This window comes from Pholcus phalangioides, unplaced genomic scaffold, assembly GCF_987345545.1.
Source record: "Pholcus phalangioides strain wild (caught in Gottingen) unplaced genomic scaffold, Ppha-v1.0 ptg000040l_1, whole genome shotgun sequence".
NCBI lineage: Eukaryota > Metazoa > Arthropoda > Arachnida > Araneae > Pholcidae > Pholcus > Pholcus phalangioides.
Window position 1 is genome coordinate 5,298,632 of NW_028301626.1, and position 26,659 is coordinate 5,325,290.

The 26,659-nt window shown below is 39.6% G+C and overlaps 1 protein-coding gene across 1 annotated transcript in view; it reads right to left on the reverse strand.

Annotated features, from left to right (window-relative positions):
- The window catches only part of LOC149065314 (GTP-binding protein Di-Ras2-like), a 45,115-nt gene extending 22,978 nt beyond the window's left edge, over positions 1-22,137 (reverse strand). Inside the window, exons 1-2 of the mRNA XM_089254148.1 lie at positions 21,864-22,137; positions 5,191-5,467 (exon numbers count right to left, since the gene is read on the reverse strand). Of these exons, the coding sequence (XP_089110274.1) occupies positions 5,191-5,328 (138 nt within the window). The 5' untranslated portion in view covers positions 5,329-5,467; positions 21,864-22,137. The remainder of the gene's footprint in view (positions 1-5,190; positions 5,468-21,863) is intronic.
- Between the last annotated feature and the right edge of the window lie 4,522 nt (positions 22,138-26,659).

The following is a 26,659-nucleotide window of genomic DNA, read 5'->3' on the forward strand; positions in this document are numbered from 1 at the left end:
CAGGATCCACTTTTGAAGGTGGCATAGAAGGCTTGGGGCGGAGTACAAAAAATGTTTTCCCGAGAAATTTTGAGTTACCATTCCCTCAGAAAGCATTAAAATTAACAGGAATTGTTGGAAATAGCACATAAAAGGTATTTTATTTCGATATTTTAACTTTTTTTCGTGAAATATCGAACATTTTTTTAGTTTTTTTGGTCGGCTTGGGGGAGGCACGGTCATGCTATCGCCCTCCATGCGTAGGTGTCTCCCAAATCACATTGTGCCAGATCTTATCGTGGAACCCCCCATGACAGTCCCCATGTCATTCAGGAAGTCCCCTCATGACCCCTACAAGGGCGTGTTGGGCTGGCTGGAGCCCTACCACGGCCCGAGATTATTCTCACCTCTCATTTTTGTTTTCATACTAGAAGTTCATAATGGGGGAGGGGGGGGGGCTGTGAAGAGTCTAACCTGGGAGCCGACTAAAGATCTCAGCCTAGGGCTCCTATTGCATTATGGTGGGGAGCGCATGGGTCTCCGTGCCATGCCGACTGAACTCATGGTTGGGACACAAGAGGTTGGAGCCCTGTCAACCTGTGTAGTTATTGTTTACCTAAGTTGTCGGCTTTTTTACAATATGTAGCCTACTCTATATATACGGGGTGATTATAAAAAAACTATCCCGACATATGGGCCCCTAACTATCATACCATTCACAGAAACTGAATGAAATTTTGGCATAAGGTATTTTGATGTATGCGCTCAAGAATGATATGGAAAACAACAGTGTCACTCTAACAGTTACGGTTACAGTGAGAAAATTTCGAAAATATCAAATGGCAACACCAAGTTTTTTGTATTGGAATGCGATCTCCATACTGAAAAACACTAAATAGCGTTGGAATGGCACCTGTAGCACGAAAATCCCCGGAGCTAGGCAAGGAAAAGTTAGTCCTCCACAAGGTCATGTGAAACACAATAAAATGCTTTATTTTATGCCGCTTCTCTGTCCTTATTGGTTGTCCTCACTTTTAGCCTATCTACCGCCGGTGATTTTCATGCTACAGTTGCCGTTCGAACGCTATTTAGGGTTTTTCACAATGGAGATCACATTCCAATACAAAAAACTTGGTGTTGCCATTTGATATTTTCGAAATTTTCTCACTGTAACCGTAACTGTTAGAGTGACACTGTTGTTTTCCATATCATTCTTGAGCGCATACATCAAAATACCTTATGCCAAAATTTCATTCAGTTTCTGTGAATGGTATGATAGTTAGGGGCCCATATGTCGGGATAGTTTTTTTATAATCACCCTGTATATATAATAAACTATAATTGTCACTACTTATAGGCCCCACAAAAGATTTCAGCCTAGGAGCCTGGCTTCAGGAGGGGGCACATGATTATTCTTACATGAAATGTGCTCTCCAACTTTGTTTTCTTCAAACTTATTTACCTGTTTCTCTGCACATAGAATTTCGATATCTGTGCGGAATGAAATAATATCATGCTTGCTACCTTTTATACAATATAGGGGTATTCTTTCTGCCCAGCCAAAAAGCTCTGTATACACGGAAACATCATGTTTCTTAGTTATTCTCGAACTCTAAACGTCCATATTTTGTAAACTTATTAAGCATAAAAAAATGGTGAAATTTTTAATTATTTTTGTCCGTAACTAACAAACGTTAACATGTACACATTTTCTTCTTCACAGGCCTTCTTGGCAAGTTTTTATGCCGGCAGTTGGCCCTCGCGGGCTGGGAATCTCGGCTCAAAGTTCAATTCTGGTCTGGTAACTTCACCTCACTGCTGAACATATGCGAAATGCGAAGTCAATGTGGCGCCCATTGACTTCTTGTGATGGTACATGGTCGAAAATTATACAAACCGGGAAAAAAGTTGATTGTAATCACAAATTAATAAGGGATTGACTGAGTTCTTTAAGACTCCCATAAGCACCCTTGTTCGATGCTGCTCCGTACGAGCTGGATGAAGAAGTTAAGAATGTGTTTGTGTGTGTATAACGTGTATAAGAGGGGAGTGAGTCAAAATAAAAAGACAATAAAATTCACAGCCTATGCTGTACTCAGAAAGTCAGTATGTCTCAAATTAATTGAGATCACTTTAGAAAATATGAATTCGATAGGTTGTGGCTCCCTTATCACAGAAATTTGGAATTTGTAGAACTATGTCCGAAGGAGGTGAAGTATCAAAATTCAAGAACGCATTTCATATGCAGTTACAGAATTTTACTAAATTATGTGAGCAAATAATTGGCAAATAAGTGTGGAATCCTCCACCTAATGGTTCCAGCAGAGTATATATATATATATACACTGAGGAGCCAAAAAAACTGGTCCACCTGCCTAATATCGTGTAGGGCTCCCGCGAGTCCGCAGAAGTGCCGCAACACGACGTGGCATGGACTCGACTAATGTCTCAAGTAGTGCTGGAGGTAATTCACACCATGAATCCTGCAGGGCTGTCCATAAATCCGTAGGAGTAAGAGGAGGTGGAGATCTCTTCTGAACAGCACGTTGCAAGGCATCCCAGATATGTTCAATAATGTGCATGTCTGGGGATTTAGGTGGCCACCGTCGGAATGCACAATGGACATAAATGGGTGCAGGTGATCAGACAGGATGCTTACGTACCTGTCAGAGTCGTATCTAGACGTATCAGGGGTCCCATATCACGCCAACTGCACACGCCCCATACCTCCACCACAGAGCCTCCACCAGCTTGAACAGTCCCCTGTTGACATGTAGGGTCCATGGGTTCATGAGGTTGTCTCCATACCCGTACACATCCATCAGCTCGAAGCAATTGGAACCGAGACTCGTCAGACCAGGCAACGTGTTTCCAGTCCTCAACAGTCCAATGTCGGTGTTGTCAGGCTCAGGCGAGGTGTAAAGCTTTGTGTCGTGCAGTCATCAAGGGTACACGAGTGGACCTCCGGCTCCGAAAGCCCATATCGATGATATTCCGTTGAATGGTTCGCACGCTGACACTTGTTGATGGCCCAGCATTGAAATCTGCAGCAATTTGCGGAAGGGTTGCACGTCTGTCACGTTTAATGATTCTCGTCAGTCGTCGTTGGTCTCATTCTTTTTCCTGCACGATCTTTTTCCGGCCGCAGCGACGTCGTAGATTTAATTTTTTACCGGATTCCCGATATTCACGGCACACTCGTGAAATGGTCGTACGTGAAAATCCAAATTTCATCGCTACCTCGGAGATGCTATGTCCCATCTCTCGTGCGCCGACTATAACACCACGTTCAAACTCACTTAAATCTCGATAACCTGCGATTGTAGCAGCAGTAACCGATCTAACAACTATGTCAAACAGTTGTTGTGTTATATAGTCGTTGCCGACCACAGCGCCGTACTCTGATTGGTTCCATATCTCTTTATTTGCATACGCATGCCTGTACCAGTTTTTTTGGCTCTTCAGCTTATATATATGTTCATTCCAATGAATTCCGTGATTACAAGATTAAATGCGATTTTAAAGGTGACTCTCGACTGCCTTTAAAATACATTTATTAATATTTTTATTAATATATAATTCATTAATATCGTACTGTATTTTTTTTTCATGCACATAAATCAGAAACCAGCCAATAATCCCAATTGAAGAGTCAGTAAAAGTTGAGGTTTTTATTTGATAGGTGGCCGAAGGGGGTTCCAGTTTAATGATGCTTCTCAATATGTAATGCATTTGTTATTTCCTAAAAGGCATATTTATTTTTTGGCAGGTAATTTTCTTTTTGCTCGTTTTGTTGGTTATGGACAAAGTGACTAAGATAATCATCATTTTCTCATCGTGGCTTTTTTTTTAAAGTTAGTAAAAGTTTATGGTTGATGAGTTCATGGTTAATAAGTTTACAAAATATGGACCTTTAGAGTCTGAAAATGACTAAGAATGAGCGTGTACGCGGGGTTCCTTTGCGCAATCCCTATATTGTATGAGGTAGCATAATATTTTTTAATTCCGCACAGATATCGAAATTCTCTGCGTAGAGAAACAACAGGTCTGTGCAGGTTTTTTTGGACGGCAGGGGTGCCACAGTGTGTATCGATATTATTTCTTATTTACGTACTCAGTATGCGAGATAGCGTTTAAGTAGGATTACCAGAAATTTCTAAACTTAGACATCAGGACGCATGCGCGCAGCTTTGGCTATGTCTCTTACATAAAAGTTTGCAAGAGATGAACAAAAATTGATTTACAACCAGAACAGAATCACACTTCGGGTGCTTTCCAAAGGAGGGTATTTATTAACTATCAAGCATCGAGTGCTATTTCACTCATTTTGTTTGCTTCTGAATTGAAGAAAGGAGATGCATTGCCTGATTCTTTAATAAGCTACCCCAGGGCACTGTTTCAACGCATATAGGCCTATCAAGCATGGTCCGGAGGGTCTTTTTTGGTGCATAGGGACACTCCACGATAATGGGATGAGGTGCTTTGATAAATAGCAGGTGCCACTTGGGGAAAATGCTTCATTTTTCCCAGTGGAAATTCGAGCAATTGACGAGGACCACATAATTTTAGTGCCCTCCGATGAGGGCTTCACCCGGATCCAATTTCCGGAAACGGATTTATCATTTCGAGGCCTGTGGGCTGTACAAATTTTGCCACCATTCACCCATGCCAGTCTAATTTTCTTGCCTACTCATTCCTCTAAATTAGTCACCCCGGCCTGCTCAGCCCAGCTCCTCCCCCACACACCGTAAATATGCCTCTGCGTCACTATCTTTCGGTCGTTCACATGTTGGCATTCACACCCTGTTGGTCACTGTTTTCGTCTCTTGCTCACGAGGTCATTCTTTTGGTCACTCATATACTTGCATAATCTTTCGGTAAATTCAAAACAAGGAACAGCCTTGTGAATATCAGTGAAACAAGAAAGTTTTCTTTTTGAAAACTTTCAATACCGGTAACTTCAAAACCGGTTAATGACCGGGCTACCGCGCCCGGTCATTAACTACTAATTGTGAAACACAGACCCTTTGCACCGATAAGACGAAGTCCACAGTTACCCCCCCCCCCCCCCAGTTTCCGTGGCAATGGAGTGAAACCTCGCTACAACGATACTCGATATAACGATAAATCCCTCTATAATGACACTTTTTCAAGTATAATACATAATATAATATTTCAAGTATAATATATCATATTATAAATAGTGCTCACCTGCCTGTAGGTGTCTTCTATCGTAGGCACGTAGGTGTCATTGAAGGTGCCCTTGACGAACCTCAACACCAGGGAGCTTTTCCCGACGCCTCCGGTTCCGAATACGACTACCCTGTAGTCATTACTCTGTTCTGGCATTTTCGTTGCTGATGCGGTATCTGGAGAAGGAACTGGTACCTAATCACAGCTCTTCTTTGCAGGCCTCTTCTTTTTTCTCAGCCCTCAGTCGCCCTGATTCCTAGTTCCCATAATGACGCCGAGAAATTCCTTTAGCGACCTATAAAAGAGAAAATTAGATAGCATATAGGGGAAGGAATCCGATAGCAAAAGGATAAATCGGATGCCAAGATAAGTCTTGCGAGGAGGAGGAGAAAAAATCGAAATTTACGATATTTTTCTTATCGAACGCGTTTTGTTCTATCCCCAATGTCTCCTCCTTGTGCGATTTCGAATCGTTAGCCATCAACCGAAAAGAAAAATGTCAAGCTTATCCGAGAAGCGAAGATCTGTCGGCGTCATCTGTGCATGCATTCATGTTGAGACTTACTCGTCGCTAAATGAATCGTACCGTCATGTCATCTACAGAAACATCTGAAGATGATCGCGTCGCTTGTCTCGCCGTCGCAGTTGTTATTGTCAGTTTATTGAATTCCACGTTACAGAGGACGGAGCAGATTTCCTCGACGTAGAGATTTCGGGAAAGCACATGGCGCCGATCCTTATCATTCGCTGTCAGGGATGGCATTTAAATGTCATTCGATTGATGTCAAGATTTAAGTGATACTAGGATTTTGAAGTTTATAAACGACATCAATGAAACCGTGAACGTAACACTATCTCATGATCTTCAACTCATGTCCTGCGGACGACACTGAGGAGTAATTAGAATTGCGAGAAGTTTAGGAACGCTGTGAATATGATACATTTATATATACATATGATATTACAATGAAAAGATGTATGTTAGGCATCACAAGAAGAGACAGAAAACGAATCACTTGGATAACCACACAAAGGTATATGATATCATGGAAAGAATCAAACGTTTCAAATGGAAATGGGCTGGGCATATTGCAAGAAGACGGGACAACACATGGCCCACAAGTATTCTGGGTTGGTACCCCGTGATGTTAAACGTCCAAGAAGGCGTTTCCTCGCCTTGGTGGATTGACGAGATCAGGAAAGTGGCTGGAGTCAAGTGGATGGCTAAAGCATCAGGCAGAGTAGAATGAAAAAATTTAGAGGAGACCTTCATCCAGCAGTGGATTGAAAATGGTTGATGATGATGATGATGATGATATTTACATATGATACATATGCACATATACTGTGAATATATATACACGTGATAGAGCAGCCGTCTTTACAAGTTCGAGGATAAGGGCCTAAACAATTTTTGGGGAATCTGATTTCATATATTTCAAAAAGGAAAATTCGACATCCAGAAAAGTATTACATGATTGTTATGCGAAGGTTTTAACAACTGGCTGTTGCGAAGATATATTTTTGGAAAGAGAGAAAATTCAGCGGCGCCTGCGGGGAATCGAACCCACGTCCTTTCACTTCCCGGGTGAACGCACTAGACTACAGAGGCACCGAATTTCTCAATCTTTCCTTGGAGCTCGTGTACACTGAAAGGGACCGTACATGGACGGCCGGACCATACTCAGGCCAAGCTCACAACTGCTGACGCTACCACCAGATGGCGACTTACACAAGGATGACGTCACTCTCCGCTACCATACGAAGGTTTTAACAACTGGCTGTTGCGAAGATATATATATATATTTTTTTCCAAGAAAAGATTGAGAGATTCGGTGCCTCTGTAGTCTAGTGGTCTAGGGCGTTCACTCGGAAAGTGAAAGGACGTGGGTTCGATTCCCCGCAGGCGCCGCTGAATTTTCTCTCTTTCCAAAAATATATCTTCGCAACAGCCAGTTGTTAAAAACCTTCGTATGGTAGCGGAGAGTGACGTCATCCTTGTGTAATTATTATGCTACGGAAAAATTCCAGAAAATGACGAGAAATCTTGGACACGCTTTAAAAATTAACAGCAAATTAATCTCAATTGACGTGAAATGGTGCGGTTTGCACTAAAATAGTCATCATGGCGTACAGTTTCTTTTTCTGGATAAATTAAAAGAAAGAAAAATAATCAGCACCCTTTTCTGCTCAGGCTACATCTAAGAGGGTTGATGGGGACGACGACTCATGTTGAAATATTGTAGTTTTATACAAGGAAAATTGCCATAAACATTAATTATTCACTGTTTTTATTGTGTTCTTTTTTTTGTGTTGTGTCGAGTTTTTTGTTTTATAGCGTCGCCTGTGAGTGAGATTTAAACTTTTATTTTTCTAATTTAAAAAAAATACAATAATAATAATAATAATAATACTAATTCTACTCCCAGATAAATATTTCAGTGCAAACCGCACCATTTTATATCAATTGGTTGTTTATTATTAATTTTTAAAATGTCTCCAGGGCCTTTCGTCCAACCTGTATTACGAAATGAAACTAATCTTTTTTTTTGTTGTAGAGCAGATGAAGCACAACATTCTGGCAGCGAGAAGTATTCCGGTAGGAAAACATCAAAATTATACAACGCAAAATAAACTTAAGTTGACCATATTTCCCCCAATAGAAATTTGGTAAATCCGGATCCATTCGAGACCACCAATTTTGGCCAAAATATTGTTATAAATCACAAGAAAAGCTGCCTTTTATGGTGTATATGAGTAACTTACCCCGGCCCGGTGAATCCGGGGAACCCCACCACCCCGTATGGCGAATCATAGGCGCCATACGGGGGTTCCCCGGAGGGAGTATTTATCTTCTCAATGTAAAAAACAACATACATATAAACATCTAAGGTTTTAACAACTGGCTGTTGCGAAGATATATTTTGGAAAGAGAGAAAATTCAACTGCCCCTGCGGGGAATCGAACCCACGTCCTTTCACTGCCCGCAGGGGCAGTTGAATTTTCTCTCTTTCCAAAATATATCTTCGCAACAGCCAGTTGTTAAAACCTTAGTATGATAGGAGAGTGACGTCATCATTGTATATAAACATCTCCCCTCGCAAGCAGCAATTTGGTGCCCCTCGAGTTTACAATAAGCAATTTACATTAAAGAAAGAGATTAGCATATTATTATACCAGCATATTATTACACCAGTATATTATTACACTAGCATATTGTCAGCATATTATTACACCATTATAATAGCATATTGTCAGCATATTTTTACATCGGCATATTTATCACAATAGCATATTGTCAGCATATTTTTACATCGGCATATTTATCACAATAGCATATTGTCAGCATATTATTACACCATTATAATAGCATATTGTCAGCATATTTTACATCGGCATATTTATCACAATAGCATATCGTCAGCATATTATTACACCATTATAATAGCATATTGTCAGCATATTTTACATCGGCATATTTATCACAATAGCATATCGTCAGCATATTATTACACCATTATAATAGCATATTGTCAGCATATTTTTACAAATACAATACAATACAATACAAATACAACGCCACAACAGGCAAATTGCCCAACGAGGTGGCTGACTTAAGAACATCATGGATCCCCGAGCCCTACCTACTACTGCTACACCACACATGCACCCCCCCCCCCGCGAAACCCCCCAACGAACCCCCAACGAATCGGTACATGCGGGAATGTGCGTGTACGTGTAGTGCAACCTGACGTAAAGTTTGTTTCTGTGTAATGCTTGTTATGTGTAGTGCTGTCATCAGCCCCCAGTTTTTCTAAATATGAGTGAAGTGTTATGATTGAATGATTTATCGTTGTAGGACTGTTGCTCTCTGTGGCGAGACTTTTTAACGGGGAGATCGGCTCGCATTTGCGCCTTGAAGTTGGGAACCACAGAAAACCAACTTCAGCCGACCACCACTGTGGGGTTCGAACCCGGATCCTCGCATCACGAGTCCGGCACTATAACCACTCGACCACCACAGTGGTAAAAATATATATTTACATCGGCATATTTATCACAATAGCATATTGTCAGCATATTTTTACATCGGCATATTTCTCACAATAGCATATCGTCAGCATATTATTACACCATTATAATAGCATATTGTCAGCATATTTTTACATCGGCATATTTATCACAATAGCATATTGTCAGCATATTATTACATTAGCATATTGTCAGCACACTACTACCAATGAAGCATGTGTGTAGCTATGAATTATGCATATAGTCTTTTTGTTTTTTCTTAGTGCCAGAATGGCTATGATTTATTTCATTCTTAAAATTGATCTCCTCTTCGTTTTTCTTCCAAGCTTCGCATTTATACATTAGGTGTTTAACATCACTTGTCGCTTTCGCACAAAAGATGCATTTGGCGGAATCTTTAATGAAATCTTCCCAAAGGCGCCACGTTGTGTTAGAACTTGATTAAAGTCCCTACTAGAACAGTGTTTCCAGAAGTTGGCAATATCGTCCCCTTCGGGGGGGGGGGGCGATGGTATGGTCCAGGGCATGGCCCCACAAGGGGTGGGCTGACAAGGCTCCAGCCCTGGGGCCCTGGATGACTTTCATCATTTTTTTGTTTTTTCACGCTATAAATTCATCATAAAGGGACACGTGAAAGTCTGGTCGGGGGCCCGTAAAAGATCCCAGCCTGCTTCAGGATGTGGGTGCCATGGTCCAGGGGGGAAATAAAAGCGCTACGGGTATATAACGCTGGATCCTAAGGTTTGGCTTGAGTTGAATCCTAAGGTTTGGCCGTGAAATGCTGCTGCTACAAATCGCAATCGACTTAATTCACTTCTCAAAACATTGAATTTGACATATGTATTTCCGAACATGCCGGGAAAACCAGGATGCCGGAATAACCGTATTTTGCGGCATTCCGAGAAATTCGGGTAGCAGATGCTGGAAAATTCTTAATTAATAAAAATATATTAATTTGAAAAAAAAAATTGAAAAAAATTAATAAAAATTAATTAAAAAAAATTTAAATAAAAATTAATAAAAAAAATTAATAAAAAAAATTAATAAAAATTAATAAAAAAAATTAATAAAAATTAATAAAAAAATTAATAAAAATTAATTAAAAAAAATTTAAATAAAAATTAATAAAAAAAATTTTAAATAAAAATTAATAAAAAAAAATAATAAAAATTAATAAAAATTAATAAAAAAATTAATAAAAATTAATTAAAAAAATTGTAAACACGCGGTTGCGCAAATGCAACGTCAGTAATTGCATCGTTCATGTTATGCGGTGTGTATGAAGGATATTTATGCTTACATTACACTGTTAAATATTGTGATAATGTTACTTTAACTACCCACACAATTCCAGAAGAGAAATTATTCCTCTCCGAACACACGTTCCACTATTACAGGCATCTTCAACACATTGCTCGCAAGCACCACGGTGCTCCCTGTAGTGCTCGATGCTCGTGTTCGATTTCGCACTCGCGATCGCTTGAACAACATTCCAATTAAACATCTCAAAAAGAACTGCATTCAATCCTTGAATAACTTAATTCACAACTCAAAACATTGAATTTGGCATATGTATTTCCGAACATGCCGGGAAAACCAGGATACCGGAATAACCCGTATTTTGCGGCATTCCGGGAAATTCGGGTAGCAGATGCTGGAAAATTCTTGATTAATTTGTTGTAAAAATCAATTGAATAGGCTGAATACATACTGCGATGATTAAATGCATACTGCGGTTTTCCCGACATGCCGAGAGTGGACCCCTCCCCAACATTCATAAAGCTGGTGACCTTCGAGTTTTACAGCATGACGACTAGTGGGGTATAATAAGGAAGTACGATGTTTGTATGACTTGCGTAATTATATGGCCATAATTATCGTAGTACAATAAATTTATAATTTATTATAATTATTATTATTTATTTATTTATAATTTATTATTTTACAATTTATAATTTATGTTATGAAAATAAATTTAGCTCTTCTTGATCTCAGAAAGAAATAAAAATTGATGGGAGCTTCTTTGAACAAACGGGACGTTTTCACAAAGTAAGTCAAGTCGGATAAAACTATGAGATTGTCCCGTAAAGTAGGGGTAAAATGGTCGCTCTACAGTATTGTTTCCCAACCTTTTTTGTCCCATCGCCCCCCTTCTTCAGAAAGTTTTTTTCTCCCATCGCCCCCAACGCGATCTAACCCATAGGATCCTATGTTATACCCGCAGCTTCTACGCCCCCTGGAACCTTTCATCGCCCACGTTGGGAATCACTGCTCTACACAAATACGCACTAATTTCTGCTTAGCGAGAGGTAGCATTATCGCAAGTTTGGCCCCGGACTGGGAAAGCTTTGCAGCATGGCCCCCACAAACGGGGGGGGGGGGAGCTGACAGGGCTCTAGCCCTGGTGCCCGGGACAGTTCTCGTCATTTTTTTGATTTTTCACCCTATAATTTAACTGCAGAAGGGGGCCCGTGAAAAGTCTGACAGGGGCCCGCAAAAGATTCCAGCCTGGGGGCCCCGCTCCAACATGTGGGGAGCCATGCTTTGCAGTCCTGATTTAGAGTAGTAGTACGTGGTGAATAACAACCACTACTTAATTTGATTCATTTTGAATCCACGAATTGATATTCATAAAGCCACATAAGGGCCGTTCAAGTATTATGTCGGCAGATTTTTTAGCCATTTTTGGACTCTTACCCCCACCCCCGTCAACAAAAATCAGCAAAATTCGTTGCGGCCCACCCTCTAAGCCAGTGTTTCCAAAAGTGGGCAATATATAAAGTGGGGGCGATGCAAAAGTCCGGGGGGGGGGGCGGTAGAAGCTTTGAATTTAGTATAGGATCCTATGGGTTGACTTGAGTTGGGGGGGGGGCGATAAGAATGAAAAAAAAAATTGAAGAAGGGGCGATGGGGAACTAGAAATTTGGGAAACTGTGCTCTAAGCCATTTATGCTAGACCCATGACCCGTAAACCAAATGTAGCCCGCCACCTCAAACCTAATTTTGTAAAAATGAACTAAGCGACACATATACATATCGCTTAAGCTACCCGTGGCACTATTCTAGTACTTATGGCACACTTACAGATCGCTCAGGTAGGCCTATGGCACACATTCAGATCGCTCAGGTAGGCACATGGCACACTTTCAGATCGCTAAGGAAGGCCCATGGCACACTTTCAGATCACTTAGGTAATCTCATGACACTTTCAGATCGTTCAGGTAGGCCCGTGAAACATTCACAAATCACTTATGTGACACATTTCCAGAATGTTCAAGTGACCCTCGGCATAATGCCGAGCGTGACTCAAATGATCCGTAATTATTAGGGATCACTTGAGTCAAGCGCGGCATAGTTTCAGAGCGCTTAAGCGGCCCACGACAGATTTCTAGAGCACTTGAACGGCCCGCGACACATATCCAGATCACTTGAAGTCTCCACGGAACATTTAGAGATCACCAAAGTGACTCTGCAGAGGACTTACCAATAGGAAGAATGTCTGTTCAGGTGCCCACAAACTAGCGGAAGGTTTCCTCCCGTTTTGGGCGCACCGAGTGAGATGCCTTATTGAGAATATTTCATATCATTATGAAGGGCGGTTGATGACGTAAGCATCATTCAACCCCCCCCCTCCCAACTTGTCATCATAAGTCAGCAAACACCCGAACTCCCCCTCTCCCCTTCGATGCTGACGTAAAACTTCAGTGATCCCATTGATCACACAATGCTTTGTTTACAGAATTCAATATATTTTTTCTACTCCCGGTTGCACGATTGGAAACCCTATTAAGAACAGGAAAGGAATGAATGTTGAAACATCATGTAAAGTAGAGTTACTGCACCGTACCGAACATGGAATGGAAAGCCGCGAATGCCATCGTCATCATTATCAACATGCTAAATGGAATACTTGTCCCGGAAATATTCTCCTCGCCCGTGAAATTTGCGGAGTGAAATGGCCCAATTTCCGGATTCTCTCTCTCTCTCTCTCTAGTTATCTCTCCGGGATCCAGAAAAGATCAATTTTCCGGAAACTGCAGCCAAGAGCACCCTTTCAGAAACGACCGATCCGTGGTTTTGCATCCGGCCGGACGTATAACACGACACATAAGTTCCAACTGTATTTATCTGCTTCTTCACTCAATTTGCTTATAACGGCCGACGCAATACGCGTGTAATAAGCTTGAACAGAAGAGGACGTCATTATTTTTTATCTCGTTGAATGATGATGTAATACTGCAGGGGCAGGGGGTCATCAACCCTTTTTCAGTCGCGAGCACTGCCTGTACCCATCATCAAACGAAGAGCACCCTTACGAAAAGTGTAATATACGAATGCATGTGAAATGATGATGATTTCAACCCTTGAATGCAATTACTCTAAAGCAGTGGTTCCTAACCGGGAGTACGCGTACCCCCAGGGGTACGTGAGAGGCCGCTAGGGGATACGCGAAAAAAAAAATGGTAATGGCGGCCACCCATCTAAAACAACAAGAAGAATTACAAAAGATTAAAAATAATTTCAAAAACTAGGTAGAGGTTTTTACTAATGTTGCCAGTATTAATATATTAATAGTGCCCAAGTGGCATGGTGGTAAGATGCTCGTCTGCCATCGTGAAGGTTGTTTCCTGGGTTCGAACCCAAGGGAGGATATAGATAAGATATTTTCCCTAACGAACTCGAGGCGACCACCGATAGACAGCGCCTTCACTTCCAACCCATCTCACTAATGGCAGTAAATTGCAATATAGCGATATGGCCAGAGCTGGTGTTTGGTTAAGTAGTAGTAATACATATTAACCTCCTTATCAATAGAATCTTCTATAACAGAGGGGTAGCGTCCGCTGAAGGGATCACTCGCCGTGCCCAACCTGTGATCTGTATTCGCGCACTCCCTCCTCTCCGGCGTTTTAGATTATTTGATTATTGACGCCTGCCGGGCTGTGCATGAAAACAAAGAATTAATTAATTTTTGTGTTTATAAAACTTTTGCTGTGTGTGTTCGTATCGAGGCGCGTGCGTGTTATTCCTACAACTTTTTACGTCAACTTTTCTACCAAGCACCAAATGGCTAAAAACTGGATCCGTGCAGAAGCGGAAGTTGACTGAAACGCCAAAATGGAGTACCGTGCACCTGTAAACGTGAAAACATATTTTGATCTGTCAAAAGTGAATCTGTCAAAGCTACCGAGGCCTCCTACCTCATTGGCTATCGTATTGCGAGACGAGGGGAAAAAAAAATCACACCATTGGTGAAAATTTGATTTCACCGTGCATCTCTCTCAAAGAAGCTGTCAGATGCATGCACTTGCAGAGGAAAGTGCTCATGTAATGAGTTTAACACCTCTATCAAATAACACGGTGTCTCGAGTAGTACAGGACATGGCAGACGATGTTGAGAGCACAGTGATAATGCAATTGGGCAAAATGCATTGGGCTCATCACAGATGGAGGAAAATCCACGGAAGGTTGCTACTCAGGCCTTCGCGTGGCCGAAGTCGCCCCCCAAAATGAAATGGAATCACTGCTACATTCACAGACACAGTCCTGCATCGAAACCTTTGCCTCTAAATTTGCGAAACGTTTTTGATGAAGCGGTCAAAGTTGTCAACTTTATCAAGGTGAATCCTACCAAGAAGACTATTTTGAACCGGCTTCACTGTTGATTCCAGAAAAGGAGAAATTACTAGAGCTCACATCAGATACCACTCTGAAGATTTTCTTCAATAGTGTAATAGTGAACCTAGTCAGTTTTTGGGCTCGCCGTGGTCGAATACATTGGATTTTCTAGAAAAGCCATAATGTTTCTGTTAGCATTTGTTGAACGCGCGTTTTCTTCGTATACTCACATAAAAAAATAAATATAGAAGCAAATTGAACGCAGCTCCGGATTTGAGTTTGTTTTTATCCTCTTTTGAGCCTAATTTTTCAGAACTTTGTAATTCAATAGAGTCCCAAATATCACATTAGTTATTTTTCCAATCTTTGTGTTAATTTGTTTTTGCTTACTTCAGAAATAAAAACTATATAATGAAAAAATATACCATTTACTTTAATTCAATATATACTTTTTAGAAAAGTTTTCGGAATCTGCAATGGGTTAAACAGATTAGTTGGTACGGATGCCTGGGGGATTCGGGGTCGGGGGTACGCAGAAACGAACCGAGCCAGTTGGGGGTACGTGAACTGAAAAGGTTGGGAGCCACTGCTCTAAGGTGTTTAATTGGAATGTTGATCAAGCGCTCACGAGCATCGAGCACTCTGGGTACTTCAGGGAGCACGGAGATGCTCGCGAGCAACGGATTGAAGATGCCTGTGATACTGGAACGTTTGTTCAGAGAGGAATAATTTCTCTTCTGGGGATCCATGATGTTCTTAAGTCAGCCACCTCGTTGCGCAATTTGCCTGTTGTGGCAAATTGCTTCAATTCAAAAAAAATTCAATACCAAATTTGGTCAACAATTGTTTAATTACCCACACAATTCATTACAAATACATTGAACATTGAAGGACCGGGGTGCGTCCGGTCCTTCAATGTTCAATGTATTTGTAATGAATTGTGTGGGTAATTAAACAATTGTTGACCAAATTTGGTATTGACAGCTTCAGCGGTCCCGGCTCGGCGATGATGAATCAGTCAGGACATTTTACTTTATATATGCAGATATATTCCACGGGGAAAAAGAAAACTCAATACAAAACAAAAGCTCCAGTTTTTCACCTGGTGGTCGAAAATTGAACTTTTTTTTTTTCTTCTAACGTTTCATAAATATCACTACCATAGTCTCATCAAAATATCCTAAAAATATGACTGCATTCGGATAAGCAGTTTTTCAGAAAAACGACTGGAGAACGTGAGAAACCGCGAGACACCCAAGCTATGTTGCAAGAAGCAACGTAAGCACTTCGCCCCCCACGCGGGCCAGGACATCTCCGGAAAAACTACTGAGTACGGGAACTTTAAGTACAATCACTCTGTGTATCAGCATTGAAACAGAGCAGCGAACCATGATCTGGTTAGGAGGAGGTCCTCTAGCCAACTGCAAAACCTCATCAACGAATAAGAGCTATTTCAAGGGTGTTTCAGAAATGACTGCTCAACTTTGAGATGGCATGGCCTGAAACAAAAATCACAGTTGGAGGAAACATGAAACAGACTTTGCTGGGAACAGGCCTCAGAAGGTTTATACATGACAATTTGCAAAGTTAGTTTCATTTTTAACTGCTGCCAGAACCAGTCTCATACTATCATCACCGATAGACAGCGCCTTCACTTCCAACCCATCTCACTAATGGTAGTAAATTGCAATATAACGATATGGCCAGAGTTGGTGTTTGGTGAAGTAGTAGCCTCATACTATGGGAGCGTTTGCAGGTAAGACTCCTGAAACGCTGTATCTGTTTGAACAGTTTGTCTGTGAGGAGAAAATGAACGAAATCATTATTGACGAGAAAGTTCAAGCACTCGTTATTCCCTTTTCCAAATATGAAGGCAGATGGTAGCTACACACAGTGGAAAACGGAACAAGCACAATTCAGACAACATAAATACGTTTGGGCCACGCATGCACTTGAGACAGATATTCAGGCATATACCGATTCATCGGAAATTCCGCAGAGTAATGTGTACGAAGTGCATGTATATGGGTTAAGTAGTAGCAGTAGTAGATACATATCAGGGAAGTTGCTTTAAACTACACTCTTCACGTTTGTCATACTATTGCCATTCAAAGCAAACGACCATTTCAAATCCATCTCAGTGCAATCTGCCCTATGTTTGCAAAGGAGACATCGCAGTTCGTGGCGTTGTGGCGCCATCAATTACCTAAAGTGATGACTAATTCCCCAAAAATGGCGTATTTTAAGAAATTCCAGGCTTTCTCAGTAAACGAAATCCCTATTTTATCTTTAAAATTATCTATTTATCCAAGTCATGGTATTTCAAAAATTGGAAGTTCTACTATAAACACCCTGTATCTTCCGATTCAAAAATTCCATCACAATTAAGCAACTATCACCATCACTACGAAAAGTTGCCATGGAATGTGAATTTACCTCAAGTGAATAGGCATGACATTAAATTTATGAACGTACACGGTGATTGCAATTAAAGTAAAGATCTCGATTAAAATTTCAGGATATCTTAATGAGACCATGGGAGAGAGATTTACGCAATGAAAAAAGTTCATTTTTTGACCACCAAGTGAATAAATGACACTTTCTAAAGGAACTTTCCTTTTTCCTCCATGGTACATATCGCGTATATAGTTTACGTTTCAATAGAATACTTCCTCCAGAACGAGCGAGCGCTATATTGGTCGGAGTAGCGTCAGTATACTTAAAAAGGTCACGCCGCAGAGAGCAAAAGGCCTACACAACGGTATAATTATTCATTCATTACACTTCACTCACTATGAGTTGAGAAAAAACTCATAGTTTGAAAAAATTTATTGCAGATGGCAGCACTACACATAGCAAGCATTGCACAGAAACAAACTACACGGAAGGTTCACTATAAGTACACACACATTCCAACATGTACCAGTTCGTTAGAAGTCCCTCAGAAGAATATGGACGAGGTGCATGTATGGTTTAGTAGTGTCAGTATACTGGAGGATGCTACATTGGCCTGAGCACTGCCAGTATACCGAAGCTACTCAGACCTCAGGATTCGATTGAAAATTGTATATACGCTATATGGTTCATGGGGGAAAACAGAAAAATTCCTCAAAAAACCACACTTATTCAACTGGTGTTCAAAAAAAGAACTATTTTATTCACTGCACAAATCTCTCTCCCATGGTCTCATTAAGATGTCGTAAAAATTTGGATGTATTCGGATGAGTAGTTTTTGAAAAGAAAGTAATCACAGAGTAGGGGAACTTTAATTATAAACACCCTGTATTTTATTTTCCTTTATTTTCAGATAAAAGTACGAATTGGTTTGATGTAAAAATCATGTTTTATTCACTTACACTTAAAGAAAACTATTTCTATTTTTTTTGAAAAAAATTAAATCCTAACGCTCCGCCTGGAGACTTGCCATTCTATAATTTCAAAAATAGCAATGAATTGTTTCGTTTTATGTATTTGTTTTGTTCGTCGACGTTTTTAGAAACACTTCCAGGAATTTTCCAGGATCAATAAAAGAAACACTGTGACGAGAAAACGGGAAATGAAAATAAGGAAGGAGGAGGAAAAAAATAGGGAAGCGAAAGAAGATATTTTTCTCCTGGAAGTTTTTTTCCCTCTTTTTGTCCTCTCAAGTTACGAAATAGCATATTCCGAATTCCAGAAGCGCAATTCCCGTTTTATTTTTTCGTGGGAAAAACCTGGTTTTCATTTAACGGCATCAATTACGACGGAACAAAGTTTTCTTTGCCCTTTAAGCACGTAAGGAAATTCTTTCGAACGCAAGCAGATGCATAGGTATATTCATTAATTGATCAGTTTAAAAGAAAATTTTGCCATTCATTGATCGCAATTTTTTGTAATGAGCATTATTGGCCGTAAAATGAACGCCTATTTTCTTTTGAAAAAATAACAATAACTATATCATGTCCGTCCATTAAAAATTTGGAGATTTAACTGAAGAGATCGATCATCGAGTTTTTGATGATGGCTCATTGTTATTCGGGTCTGTTGCGAAATTAAGTATCTAGCACATCACCGTTTCCCTGATGATTCATTATACTTTAGTTGGTGGTTATTGTTTCAATTGAATCGTCAGATTTAAGAAGAAATATGTCTAGAAATCAAGTTTTTGAGAAATCGAAAGTAACTTTATAAATGATAGGGCTTTCATTCTATAGCAGTGAATCCCAACGTACGTGGGAGTTAACGCACCTTGGGGGCGATGGAATGTTTCAGGGGGGCGGTAGAAGCTACGGGTTTAACATAGGATCCTATGGGTTGTATGGCGTTGGGGGGGGGGGCGATGGGAGAAAAAATTTCTGAAGACGGGGGCGATGGGACAAAAAAGGTTGGGAAACTATGTTCTATAGCTACCAGATTTTTGGTCTTATATCGGCCTATAGCATAGTTTCCGAACGTTTGTCCCATCGCTCCCTTCTACAGAAATGTTTTCCTATCATCGCCCCCAATGCAATCTAACCCATAGGATCCTATTACACCCGTAGCTTCTACCACCCCCCCCCCCCAGAACATTCCAACGCCAATGTTGGGAATCACTAGTAGGAAAAAGAGAAACATAGTTCCTATAGGAACTGTTTTTCTTTTTCCTACCACTCATCTGTAGACAGAAGCTTGGAGATACATACTTTATAGTACAAAAATTAGTTTGGATATTTCTTTGTCTTTATCCTCTTCTTAATCCCGAGGATTTAGTGACGTTGTTATTTTCCTATGGAGTCAGATCCATCTGTAACTAGCATATAATTATAATTGTTGATCCCATCACCGAAGTTTGAACTGTTCAAGATTTTTATTCAATTATTTACTTTTTCATTTTGCTCATATCGATATTTATATCACCAAAGCACTTCAAAAGCGCCACTAGGCAAAAAAAAAATTATTATTTGATTCACATTACTTAATATGTGAGTATATTATGAGCATTTATGAAAGTAATTTTATCGTCACATACGTACAAAAGTGTTTGGGAATATAAAAATCAAAATTACAAATAACTTTGATTTGTATTTAATGGTGTATTTTTTAAGCACTTACTATTAAACGCTTCGCCATCTGCCGACAGGATTTTATAATCTCAATTTTATTCAAAATATTATCTAATTAAATATGAAACAGACATTTATTCGATGATTATAACTTCTAGTGATAAGAATTAAATTTTATCATGAAATGTAATTTTATTCATAGTTGATGTAAAAAAATAGTTTTTATTCATACGTGCAATATTTTTCCATATTTGTAACATTTACTTAGAAATACAAAACATTTATAACGGTTTTGTATCCAATAAGGCATATGACAATCACGGAACAATATTTTCTAAGTTTGTCATCGCTACACACAATGAACCATCCGCTTAAGATCCCCATTCACATAACTTCTGGACACTCTCTAAATACTCCTACAACTTGACTTAGTGTTCTTGAAAGCATGTGAGTTTGGAGCAGGCATCTTCATCCCGTTGCTCCCTGAAGCACCCAGAGTGCTCGTGTCCGATTCCGTGCTCGCGAGCACTTGATCAACGCTCCTAAACACCTTTTGCAAATTGCATTCAAGAATTAAAACCATCCTGATTCTTTAGTCATTTGTCTGTCAAACTTGCCGTAAGGGTGCTCTTGTTTTGATAATGAGTACAGGCAGTGCTCGGAACTAGAGAGAGGTTGAAGACCTCTGGCTCTTAGAGCTATTACGAGACATTACCGTGTAAGCGTAAAAATTTTCTGTTCAGGCCAAGAATATGAAAAAGATTCATAGATATTCTTGGTTTTTCCATAAAGAAACGAACCCTGCGTTTCTATGAGTCATCGAAATCTTGAAAACAAACGACGTGGGGCTAAAGGAGTGAAACCAAAAAACGGTATCAAAATTAATATTTTATGTGAAATAAAAGTGAAATATCCTCGAAAAGAAATAAGACGTCTCTCAACTTATATACGGGGTACTCTATCCCCGTCGGGCAATTTTAGCATATTCCCCAATCGGGCTAGAACGTGGTGGACCACGAAAATAAAAATATTGAATGTGATGAACGAATTGAATTCTGTTCGTATTCTAGTGATAATAAAAATTGACTCCCGCAGGAGATGAAAGTAATTACCGCAACTAAAATAACCGGGGGAAAAAATGCGGATCAAAAGGCGTATACCATTGGGGAAAAAGGCACGTTTTATTATGTATGCTAATAAATCATCAGGTGGAGGGGGGGGGATCACCCCGACCAAATATAGTTAGTTGCAGCGCCTCTAGCGATGGAATTCAGAAGTTTATGAATCACAATATGTGAAGAAGCATGAAACTTGAAACGAGTGAAAGATTTGCTATCAAATATGGTCCTAAGCAATTACAAACTCTCTCATTTGTTGAGAAAAATTGACTCAAGCAATTTTATCACATTTTCCGATAGCAATCTTGACAAGTTAGTAACAATTACGACATTATCGAAATATTTTACGACATTACTTAAATGATAGGGATCGGCTCAACGCAACACGTAACAATAAACCATTGGATAATCAACAAAGAAACTGTAGAAGATGTTAATTGACTGCATTATAAAGCAATGAACAATGACACTGTAAAGCGAGACGTGCTTAAAACATTATTGTTAGTTGTTATGCGTGTGTGTGTGGTTGTGAGTAAATTATATCTTAAGATAAAGAGACTTCCCCGTTTAACAAATAATGATTGTCAGAGAAAATGATGAAGCCAATGCGGATGGTTCCCTGGTTAAAGTTCTAACAACGCTAAAAATTATACATAATACTAAGAAAAAACTGGCTTGGGCATTACATACGATCAGGAAGATCAATTTCAACATGTCTATTCCATGGCATATTTATAGAACTTCTCGCAACATGTCTCAAACTGCCAATCAAATGATGCTTTTAATAAATAGTGAATTAGAAAAATCAATGTACAGGTTGAAAATAAGTTCATTCATACAATTGTACATGAAATCTTGAACCAGAAATGGCACACGGCTATTATAACAAATGTCTTCTTACCTTTCTCTCACGATTTATCCGCGTCTCGTTAGTGTCTGAGAGCAAATCCAAAGGCAGAGAATAAGCTCTACTTTCTGTTGAAGAGATTTCGGAAAAATAATTTTCCTCAAGAAAGGAAGAGAAAAGTTTACGCCGCTTATAGCTCTTATTTACGCCACTGCCCTCGGTGAAAAGTTTCTAAACTTTGTGTGTGTGTACACCCAGCGAAAAAGCACAGAAGGCTTTGAGTAACGATCCCACGCCTCTGTTTCGATGATACAAGCGGAGGCCAATCGATAGGGTTTCCGTCAAAAACAACAACGAAGATTCGGCTTTTGTGGTATGGTCGCCAAATTGGCCATTTATCTCTCTCATCTTCCCCCCACTGGCTGAGAATTGAATTTTTTTTTTTTTTTTTTTTTTACATTTTGTTCAGAGTCGGAGAGATATGAATGGAAGTGGAGAAGAAACACCACGTGATATTGGAAAATATGGCGCAAAAGAGATTGGAGTACTTTTTGGCTACTCTTCAAATATTTATGATAATCAATTTCGGTGATACTTTACGGAAGCAATGTTTGTCGGGAGAAAAAATGCCTTCTCATGAAATTTTTAATAATGAAAATAATATTTCATTAAAACATTTGCATTATGGTGACATGTAGGAAAAAAAAATTTGCGTCGGTTTCTCATCTTTGATTTCGAAAATACAGGGTGTCCCATAAATCCGTTAATAGTTTAATAGTTCATAGAAACTGAAGAAATCGGTATATTTTAGTGCAGTTTGCGAAAGAGTTATTCTTACGAACGGGGAAATTTTTTGCAATGAAAAAAAAAGAATTAGTTCAGATTTTTGTTGATGGAAGAACAGGGCAAAATTAGTCCTGCTGGAGTAAATTAACCTGAACCTTTCTTCAATCACTTCTGTGTCTGAAATGCCCGTTAAACTTCAGCCAATAATCCATGGCTGAGGTGAAATAACTTGAGGTGAATGTACACCAGTATCACCATCACAATGAAAGTCTTAGGGGTCATTCAAGTATTACGTCAGCATCGATTGGGGGGAATGGGGTTTCCGATTTGCTGACTTTTGATGACGAGGGGGGTTTGGATGATGCTTACGTCACCAACCATCCTTTATGAAATATTCTTAATGGCATCTTATTCGGTGCGCCAAAAACAGAAAAAACCTTTTGATGGTTATTGGGCACCTGAACTAACATTCTCCCTATTGATAAATCCCCTACACAGCCACTTAAGTGATCCTTCAAGTGCTCTGGAAATGTGTCCGGGCTGCTTAAGTGCTCTGGAACTGTGCCACGCATCACTCAAGTGATCCGTAATTATGCCACGCATCACTTAAGTAATCTGGGAATGTTCCGCGGTTAACTTGAGTGATGTAGAACCACATTCGGGGCGCTTAAGTGTTCTAAAACTGCGCCACATGTCACTCAAGGGATCTCTAAATGTGCCACGGATCGTTTAAGTGTTCTGGAACTGTGTCGCTGGTTACTTAAGTGATCTTTGAGGCCTACTTCAGTGATCAGGAAATGTGCCACTGGCCCCTTAAATGCTCTGGAATTGTGCCACGGGTCATTTAAGCGATTTGTAAATGTGCCGCTTAGTTCAATTTTATAAAATTAGGTTTGAGGAGGCGAGCACCTATGTCCTCCACTCCAGTGTACGTTTCTAATCCCACCAACATGCGTTAGGAGGAGGGGGGGGGGGCAGTGCTGACGAAATTTTCCTTACAAGCGGGAGAGGGGTGGGGGTCAAAAATGGCTGACGTAATTTGCTGACGTAATACTTGAACGGCCCCTTATGTGAGTGCTAGCAACGGGAAAATTCCGAATGAACTGTTAATCGTTCCCCTTCATTTGATATGACCCTGGTTCGTGCATATTTCCAGTTGCTTGGTTTCGTGAAGCGCTATGTATAGACAAAACTTCGAACTAATACTTGTTGTAAAAAAAAAAAAAAAAAAAAAAGAGAAAACCTCTCCTGTGTGAAACAATTTTTTTTTTCTCAAATCGATTCAAAACCCGTTCCTTCAATTTTTTGAATTTCAAATTAAACGTCGTTTTCAAAAAAAATTTAACACGCTAGAAATTTACGAGATCAGCTCATGAAATTCTCAAGCTGAAAAATCCGCATTAAGTGAGCATAGTTGCAATTTGTATTTTCATTTTCTAAGAGGTTCTTGAGCATAATCGGAGGCAATATATTTGCTTGAAGTAGATCGAATGCGTCCTAAAACGCCAAATTACTTATTCCTTTTTGTTCTAAAAAATTAGAACATCCCGAAAGGGGTTTCGAAACATTAAACATCTTACTTAAAAAGGGGTATTACATGTATATTTCCATGCGAATTTACATCAACTTGATCGAATTCATATCTTATGGCTTTCCTCGTTAAGTATGTAAGCCCAGAATCGTTCAATTTCCGCAATACGGGTATTATAACGAGACATTTGTGCAAACGCAAAATTACATGTGTATTTGATAGGGCAGTATGAGGAAACACGCCTTTCTGATATCGTACGAATACATGGTATTGTGGCTATCTTTCTCCTTGACCATGGATTTTGTGAAGCAAGACGCTGAATTTAGGCATCTCCGGCACAGATTCGGATCGTGCATCTTCATCCCATGCATCCCATCGTCGCTATTTTTGAGCCGATATCAGCTAGTTTGCATTTGATTAGCTTTTTTTTTTTAGCACGACTCCACAATCTGTTTGAAGAATCACGAAACCACCGAAATATCAATGAGATTGACCGACATTGTCGAATTCTTGATCAAATCTGCGTTTTCCATCTTCGAAAGGCAAGTCTTCAGCTGATGAAACGGAGAGAAAACCAATAAGTCACAAGAATACTCTTGATGGAGGTGCGCGTTACTCTGTACATTTTTATTTCAGAAAATGAAGACTGGTCCATAAAAGTCAATTACATTTGCCACCAAGATATCTAAGCGACATCAACGTGAAGTAAAGCTTCCTTCTTTGTCACGCTTCCAGTGAAACAGAACAATGAAACATTGTTCCGTACTCACATATTAGCGACTATGTTTAAGAAGCTATATCGATGTTCCAGTAATTCGCATAGGCAAATTCTTGATGAAAAATAAAATTTTCTTCTCCATACAATTCTCCAACTTCTGGAATCAAAAGGTAAAGAGACTAATGTTACACCTAGACCAATAGAAAAGTCTTCTAGTTCATTGGTTTCTATTTTTTTGGTTCCAGCAGCTCAAAATCTCATTTGAAGATAGAAAACGAAGATTGGATAGAGAATTCAGCAATGTTCACCAAATATCTTCGATACTTCAGCAATGTTCACCAAATATCTTCGATACTTCAGCAATGTTCACCAAATATCTTCGATACTTCAGCAATGTTCACCAAATATCTTCGATACTTCAGCAATGTTCACCAAATATCTTCGATACTTCAGCAATGTTCACCAAATATCTTCGATACTTCAACAATGTTCACCAAACATCACCGATACTTCAGCAATGTTCATCAAGCATCATCGATACTTCGGTGGTATCGTGATATTTGATGGTTGTATCTGATGCTGATCCTACCAAGAGATTGTGAAGTCGCGCTAACACAGACATTCTGATCGACTGCAAACCAGCTGATATTGGCTCTAAAATAACGACGGGGAGATTCATGGTTGACGTCCGATACAGATCTATGCCAGAGACTCATGAATTCTGTTGAAGTTTTATATTCTGCTGGTTTACAGAATGGCAACTCTTCTGTTTTGTTTATCTTGTACATTTTACTTTTGATATGAGTGGCAACTATCAGTCTTATTTACGCGGCCATGCTGTACGGTAGTATCTGTCTATCTCTCTATACAATTAAACTTATATTACGGGATTCCCTGCGCCCAGTCAATTTGTTTGACTATGAATTAGTTTCATAATTTTCACAGGTTAATTTTCACCAGACCCTGTTAACAAGTTAATTGTAACTTTTGAGGGATTTATGTTCTTTGTGAACAAGTTATAGTTTCCGAATCCGTTAGTTTACGTTTCGACTACCACGATGTTCTGCAATTGAGATTTCGTCAATCAACAAATTCGACGGCTCGAATTATTCCCAATGGAAGTTCTTGGTGAACTGTGCGTTGAAAGCTAAAGGAGTCTACGACGTGGTTGTAGGCGAGAATGCTAAACCGGATATAGGTCCTGCCCTCGCACGATTGGAGAAAGCTGACGCAACAGCGATGTTTGTTATCACCTCGGCGATGTAGATGACCCAGATATCCTTGGTGCAGAACTGTCGTTCCTCGAAAGAAATGATTGACAAACTATAGTTTGTTTCAGGTTAACTTTGCAGTGGAGAGAAAGGTAGAGAGTATATTCCTTCGCCGCAAAATATAGTTCCCATACATCGGAGGTTTATGATGATCATTTATATAGAATATTTCAAATTTTTTTATGATTTTAAAAAATATACTGAAAAAATACCGTTTTGAACCAATGTATATTCGTTTAAAATTTTTAAATTAGAAAAATATTGGTTACCATTATCAAAAATCCATGGCGAGCTCAAGAACATTTTGGCGCGATTTCCAAGAAATTTTCCCCGCCAATATCACTGTCGTGCTTTTTTTTTTTTTTTGATTGCTCAGTTATATATATATATTATATCGTCATTTTGTTGAATTTTTTCCGATACAATTTTTCATTCAGTTTTGCATGTAGTTATAGGCCTACACACCCAGACGAATATTCAATCAGGTTTTTTTTTCTCGCGAAAATAACCTCCAACGAATTCAGATATTCACTCACAGATTACA